Source organism: Oncorhynchus clarkii, unplaced genomic scaffold, assembly GCF_045791955.1.
Source record: "Oncorhynchus clarkii lewisi isolate Uvic-CL-2024 unplaced genomic scaffold, UVic_Ocla_1.0 unplaced_contig_6375_pilon_pilon, whole genome shotgun sequence".
NCBI classification, from domain to species: Eukaryota; Metazoa; Chordata; class Actinopteri; order Salmoniformes; family Salmonidae; genus Oncorhynchus; species Oncorhynchus clarkii.
The window spans coordinates 7,832-15,037 of NW_027259253.1; the positions used below are offsets into that span (position 1 = coordinate 7,832).

Below are 7,206 nucleotides of genomic sequence, written 5' to 3' on the forward strand. Positions count from 1 at the left end.
ACTGGTGTTGCTTACCTCTCCACGCTACTCCTCTCCTCCTTTCTGTCAACTATAGCAGACCACTATTCTGTCATTAAATATTAAATACCAGCAACAGTAGTGTGTGTGTGTGTGTGTGTGTGTGTGTGTGTGTGTGTGTGTGTGTGTGTGTGTGTGTGTGTGTGTGTGTGTGTGTTTGAGTGTCTTTAGGACTGTTGAATGACCACCAGGTGGCAGTATTTGCTCATAGAACCACTAATGTTCAGTACATTATACCATTAACCCTGACCCCATTCTAAATCTAACTTACATCCTATGCCCTTGAGGATGTCAGACACGATTTTACAGGTGTACGAAATGTGTGTAAGAAATTTGAAAAACGTCATGAATCAATATTCTTTCAGCCCCTCATTGACCTTTAAACATGAAGAAGGTAGTGATGATGATGATGATGATGATGATGATGATGATGATGATGATGATGATGATGATGATGATGATTAACATCAATTGGTCATCTCTGATTTGACTTTGAAAATGTAGAAAATAATGACGATAACCAAACGTGTTACAAAAAGTGAAAAGCTGAAAAACTGTTGAACATGTATTTTTTACCAAAGATGTTATTTACTTCACACTACAGAGTTTAATAGTTGGATCTAGCTGGTGTTTTGTTTTGTATAAGTGACCACTGAACAAAAGGTAACATTTCAGATGGTGCCTTTATTTAAAACAATCTCATATGCTTTAGAGAGCCTTTCCAACGTCGTCTCTCCCAAAATGTGGACATCACAACTTTCTGGAACACAGGAAGGGAAATGTAAACCAGCAAGGGGCATCGTTCTGGCAGCGAGAAGCTGGGAACGAGAGAAACATAGAGAGGTAGGTATTATCTTTGTTTTATAAATTTATAGCTAAAAAAGGAACAAATTCCCTTTAAGATGTATTTTACTAGTATCCAAATGTTTGATGTATAATGAGCAGGAGACTAGTCTGGTGACAGGATTGTACCTCCATAGTTCATCTCCATGCAATGCTCCCGGCCGTTCGTGTTGTCCTTAATAACACCATGGTTATAGTTAGAGGGTTGACCCGGGCCCCAGTTCTGGTAGTTAAACCTGGACCCGTCGCTCCACAGCCAGAGACCCTCCTATGAGAGCACACAGGACGATGCATCACTAGCAGACAGTAAACACTATATATACACACTGTAGTTACTGTCTTTAAAGAGGCAATCTGGGAATTGGGTAAAAAGCTGAGGGATGGGCCTGGAGAAATGTAACCACTCAGATTCCTAGACAGAGTTATGGATACCAGGACTGACCATCTATGAGATAAGCATGATGTAACCATGGCTTGAAGCTAGACAGTGTTTGTAATATTAGGTAACAAGCTTTGAAAACAAACGGATCTGTGGGTAAAACCAGGCCTTTATAGGTTCTATTCATAAAGAATCAATGCATCCTATATGTTAAGCATCCCACAGACCCTAGGTTAACTTCAATAGGGTAGAGGGCAGCATTCAGAATTTGTGGGTTAAGGTTCTGTAGTCAATGCATCCTATATGTTTCCAGGAGTGTTGAACAGACGATGCTTCTGACCTTGATGGCGTCGTTGGCTCCTATCCAGGTACGCTGGACTTTCCTGGTACTCTTCCTGATGACAGACTGAAGGAAACGATACTGGGGAAGGCTGTGCACTGACGCCAGGTTACCTCCCAAGCGCAAACATTTCCTCTGGAGAGAGACAGAGGGGAGAAAGAGAGAAAGAGAGAGAGAGAGAGAGGGGAGAGAAGAAGTGAGAGAGAGAGAGACAGAGAGAGGGGACAGAGAGAGAGAGAGACACACAGAGAGACACAGAGAGACACAGAGAGACAGAGAGACACACAGAGAGAGGGGAGAGGTACACAGAGAGAGGGGAGAGAGAGACACAGAGAGACACAGAGAGACACAGAGAGACACAGAGAGAGGGGAGAGAGAAACAGAGGTAGAATATAAAGATAAATAGAAGGAATAGCACGTCATGATATAGTTTCTCAACCCTGTTGAACACAGATTAAACCTACAGAGTCAACTGCAACCCTGTACGACCCCCAGACAGGGATGGAAATAGCATCCCCTCCAGCCAACTATAGTGCTTTTCAGACCAGGCTTCTAGAAAATGGTTCCAACTAGCATAAGATGCAGGTCAATTATTGTTTTTCCATTATCCCATGGCACATTTTGGATCCTGGCTAGTAGAAATTGCTGTCTTCTAACCCGGCTGGCCAGTTTCCAAAATCCTTCAATTCCATCACTGCTACCAGATTCTAACCTGCTGATCTCTCATTAAACCACCGATACTTAACATCATGCACACAGATCATCTCAATTATGTACAGCAGACATCCAGGTACCTCTGCCTCTGGCCATGTGGTCATGAAGGGGAAGTAGTGATAGCAGTGTGTCTTATATCTGGGCCAGCCGTTTGGGCAGACTCTGCGATGCCACTCTGTAAGGGGGAGAGAGATCATATTAAATTAAATTATGAAATGGTTTGTTCCCATCAGACAATCTGATCCGTCAACAGTGCGTTCCAGCTGTGACGTTGCTGAGCAACACACCACGGCTAACCGTGTGTTGTGGAAAAATAACCGATTCACTTTGAAATGTAACTTTTCGGGCAACATGACCAAATTCACATAGAAATGTGAGTTATAGATCTGTCATTCTCATTGAAAGCCAGTCTAAGAAGTGGTAGATCTATGTGCGCTATCCGTTATAACATTTTGTGTTTGTGTCTTTTACTTTTGGTTTTGTACACTTCAAACAGCTAAACAATATTTTATATATAATATTTTAATATTTGTGGTTATTGAAAATATATTTCACAGCAGTTTAGATTAGTACAATAATTCTCTACACGCTTGTTTTGTAACATAAACTGTCATTTCACCGTCATTTAACTGCAGTTTGCATATTGTTTATATATTTATATATATTTATTTAGGTTGTTTATACATAATATGTTTCTCACCTTTCCGGGGAGGAATGTTTTCTTCTGAGTCAGACCAATGTTTCGGAGGAGAAATGTGTTCCTTTGAATCAGACCGATTTTTCGGAGGAGGGATGTGTTCCTCTGAATCAGACCGATCTTTCGGAGGAGGAATGTGTTCCTCCGAGTCAGAATAATCTGTCGGAGGAGGAATGTGTTCCTCCGAAGGAGAACTGTTTTCCTCTGAGTCGTACGGATCTTTCGGAGGAGGAATGATTTCCTCCGAGTCACAGTGATTATGCCGATCCCCTACAACAAAAGAGAGACAAAGAGAAAGGGAATATTGAGACACGTGCTTGTTAAAAGTCTTGGGAATTTATTCAATCAGCATTACAGATTCCATGCTAGAAATGAAAAGGTACAGGTCAACAAAACCTTCGGTCAGAATACCTCTGCTACCCCTTGCATCTCCCAGAGCAAAGACAGCGCTGAGAAGCAGAAGAGTGGTCAACATCGCCATGGTGATTGTCTCCTGAGAGAGAGAGAGAGAGAGAGAGAGAGAGAGAGAGAGAGACAGAGAGAGAGAGAGAGAGAGAGACAGAGAGAGAGACAGAGAGAGACAGAGAGAGAGAGAGAGAGAGAGAGAGAGAGAGGGACAGATAGAGACACAGAGAGATAGACAGAGAGAGAGAGACAGAGAGAGAGACAGAGAGAGAGACAGAGAGAGAGAGAGGGACAAAGAGAGAGAGACAGAGAGACAGAGATAGGGACAGAGAGAGAGAGAGGGACAAAGAGAGAGAGACAGAGAGACAGAGATAGGGACAAAGAGAGAGAGACAGAGAGAGGGACAAAGAGAGAAGCTGTCAAGACAAATTCAGTGAGTACTTCAGAGTGTAGGGGAGTGCAGTGTTTCAAAGACCTCTCAAAGTACATCCAGCCATTCTACCTGGAACCAAAAGGGTTCTACCTGGAACCATCCAGCCATTCTACCTGGAACCAAAAAGGTTCTACCTGGAACCATCCAGCCATTCTACCTGGAACCAAAAGGGTTCTACCTGGAACCATCCAGCCATTCTACCTGGAACCAAAGGGGTTCTACCTGGAACCATCCAGCCATTCTACCTGGAACCATCCAGCCATTCTACCTGGAACCAAAAGGGTTCTACCTGGAACCAAAAATGGATCTTCAAAGGGCTGTCCTATGGGGACAGCTGAAGAACCCTTTTGGAACCTCCCGCCGTTCCACAGATGTATTCCAGTACGATCAGAGCAGATTCAACTAATGAACGGCTTGGTGATTTAATTGACGAGGCAACGTTTTCCAAACTCTGTCCTGGGGACCCCAATCTGTGAGTACATATTCATGTGTACTAGGCTAATCTACTGTAATTAGTATTCCTTGAATTCCTTAGCACAGCAGTTCCTAAACTCGGTCCAAAACGTTCACCCATTTGTGTCCCTAGTACAGAGTTTCCCTATGTAGTGCACTACTTTTGACCAGAGCTACATATAACCAGGGCCCTTGTCTAAAGTAGTGCTCTACAAAGGGAATGGGAGGTCAGTTGGGATGCAGTCAGGTACAGTATTAGATGAACAGATGTTGAAATCTCACCTTCTAAAGTCTTCAGTTGTAGCTTCACTTCTTCAGAGATCTTCAAAGGTTTTCACTATTTTCTCTCTCTCTGTCCTGCCTGTAAGTTGACTTCTAGTCTCCCTCTCTCTGTCTGTCCTGCCTGTAAGTTGACTTCTAGTCTCTCTCTCTCTCTCTCTCTCTGTCCTGCCTGTGAGTTGAGTTCTAGTCTCTCTCTCTCTCTGTCTGTCCTGCCTGTGAGTTGACTTCTAGTCTCTCTCTCTCTCTCTCTCTCTCTCTCTCTCTCTCTCTGTCTGTCCTGCCTCTGAGTTGAGTTCTTCCTCTCCCTCCTCTCCTTTTTAAGGACCCATCCAGTCAGACCCCTCCCTCTATTTTTCTATCTCTCTCTATCATCCTTTAAGTTGAAATGGAATTTAAATGAACTTCCTGAATTGACTGTGTACCGGGAATATTTAAAGAGATTAAAACAATATTCATCATATTTAATCGTAATACACACGATTTCCACTGTTCTGTTTGTGACATTTGGGTTGATGGTCACTAGAATTGAATCAGAATGTTATGGGTTAAACTCCAATCCGTTGATAGTGATTGACGCCAGACTGGAGGAACAAGGACAGAGGACCCTGATATCTACTGTAGTCTCTGAACACTGTGATTCTGTAGCGGCAAATGAAGTCACTGAGGTTCAGAGAAACAAGCTTGTTTGGGCCTACTGACTCAGGTTCAGAGAAACAAGCTTGTTTGGGCCTACTGCCTCAGGTTTAGAGAAACAAGCTTGTTTGGGCCCTACTGCCTAATGTTTAGAGAAACAAGCTTGTTTGGGCCCTACTGCCTAATGTTCAGAGAAACAAGCTTGTTTGGGCCTACTGCCTCAGGTTCAGAGAAACAAGCTTGTTTGGGCCTACTGCCTGAGCTTCAGAGAAACAAGCTTGTTTGGGCCTACTGCCTCAGGTTTAGAGAAACAAGCTTGTTTGGGCCCTACTGCCTAATGTTTAGAGAAACAAGCTTGTTTGGGCCCTACTGCCTAATGTTCAGAGAAACAAGCTTGTTTGGGCCTACTGCCTCAGGTTCAGAGAAACAAGCTTGTTTGGGCCTACTGCCTGAGCTTCAGAGAAACAAGCTTGTTTGGGCCTACTGCCTGAGCTTCAGAGAAACAAGCTTGTTTGGGCCTACTGCCTAATGTTCAGAGAAACAAGCTTGTTTGGGCCTACTGCCTAATGTTCAGAGAAACAAGCTTGTTTGGGCCTACTGACTCAGGTTCAGAGAAACAAGCTTGTTTGGCCTACTGACTCAGGTTCAGAGAAACAAGCTTGTTTGGGCCTACTACCTCAGGTTCAGAGAAACAAGCATGTTTGGGCCTACTGCCTCAGGTTCAGAGAAACAAGCTTGTTTGGGCCTACTGCCTCAGGTTCAGAGAAACAAGCTTGTTTGGCCTACTGCCTCAGGTTTAGAAAAACAAGCTTGTTTGAGCCCTACTGCCTGAGCTTCAGAGAAACATCCCTCCTCTATAATTCTATAGCCTACAAGATACCAGATATTGTAAGGTTAATAACACTACCAAAGTTGTCTTTGAAGTCTAAACATGGAGCCCAATATAACAAGTAGGAATTAACCCCTTACTTTGACAACTTGTGGTCACACAGTAGATAGCATCTGTCACTTCCCATTAGAAACTTCTTCTATGGAACAACATCATTTTCTATATAATGTAATATAATTCTTCCTCGTGCGTTATGAATTGATCATGCTGCAGTATTTTATTTGTCCCAAGTTAGCTCACAGATTTGACCGTTTTCTAAAGGAAAGTTTAGCCCATTTTGAATGTTATCGTTTTTGTGCATCTCTGAGCGATGTTCTATCTTTCCCAGGGGGTCATTTGATGTTTTCCTTTTGTAGTTGCAGCCTGGTCTCAGTGACTAGACGTAACATACAGTAAATAGAACACTAGGCCCATAACCAAAGGAGAGTGGTTAGTTGTAGTGGATGGTTGGGGCGTATAACGCAAATGTCTAACAACCCAACTGTTGCTTGTTCAAATCTCATCATGGACAATTTTAGCTAATTAGCTACTAACCCTAACCCTAACCCTTTGTTTCTACTTTACAACTAATTAGCATGTTAGCTAACCCTTCCCCCAACCCTAACCTTAATGTTAGCTAACCCTTCCCCCAACCCTAACCTTAATGTTAGCTAACCCTTCCCCCAACCCTAACCTTAATGTTAGCTAACCCTTCCCCCAACCCTAACCTTAATGTTAGCTAACCCTTCCCCCAACCCTAACCTTAATGTTAGCTAACCCATCCCCCAACCCCAACCTTAATGTTAGCTAACCCTTCCCCCAACCCCAACCTTTATGTTAGCTAACCCTTCCCCCAACCCCAACCTTAATGTTAGCTAACCCTTCCCCTAACCCTAATGTTAGCTAACCCTTCCCCCAACCCTAATCTTAATGTTAGCTAACCCTTCCCCCAACCCCAACCTCAATGTAAGCTAACCCTTCCCCCAACCCTAACCTTAATGTCAGCTAACCCTTCCCCTAACCTTAATGTTAGCTAACCCTTCCCTAACCCTAACCTTAATGTTAGCTAACCCTTCCCCCAACCCGAACCTTAATGTTAGCTAACCCTTCCCCCAACCCTAACCTTAATGTTAGCCAACCC

At 43.4% G+C, this 7,206-nt stretch overlaps 1 protein-coding gene across 1 annotated transcript; it reads right to left on the reverse strand.

Annotated features, from left to right (window-relative positions):
* Positions 1–607: 607 nt before the first annotated feature.
* On the reverse strand, positions 608–4,877 carry LOC139399916 (galactose-specific lectin nattectin-like). Its single transcript, XM_071145042.1, has 7 exons — positions 4,565–4,877; positions 3,403–3,484; positions 2,995–3,261; positions 2,375–2,469; positions 1,581–1,715; positions 991–1,129; positions 608–836 (listed from the first exon to the last, which is right to left on the reverse strand). The coding sequence occupies exons 2-7, from the start codon at positions 3,470–3,472 to the stop codon at positions 769–771; spliced, it is 774 nt and encodes a 257-aa protein (XP_071001143.1). The 5' UTR covers positions 3,473–3,484; positions 4,565–4,877; the 3' UTR covers positions 608–768.
* Between the last annotated feature and the right edge of the window lie 2,329 nt (positions 4,878–7,206).

Excerpts from the sequence above, each read along its gene's own strand:
- LOC139399916 (XM_071145042.1), bottom strand. The coding sequence starts at position 3,472 with ATGGCGATGTTGACCACTCTTCTGCTTCTCAGCGCTGTCTTTGCTCTG. Across the intron at positions 3,262-3,402 it reads AGATGCAAGGGGTAGCAGAG|GGGATCGGCATAATCACTGT; the intron begins GTATTCTGACCG and ends CTTTTGTTGTAG. Across the intron at positions 1,716-2,374 it reads CCACATGGCCAGAGGCAGAG|AGGAAATGTTTGCGCTTGGG; the intron begins GTACCTGGATGT and ends GTCTCTCTCCAG.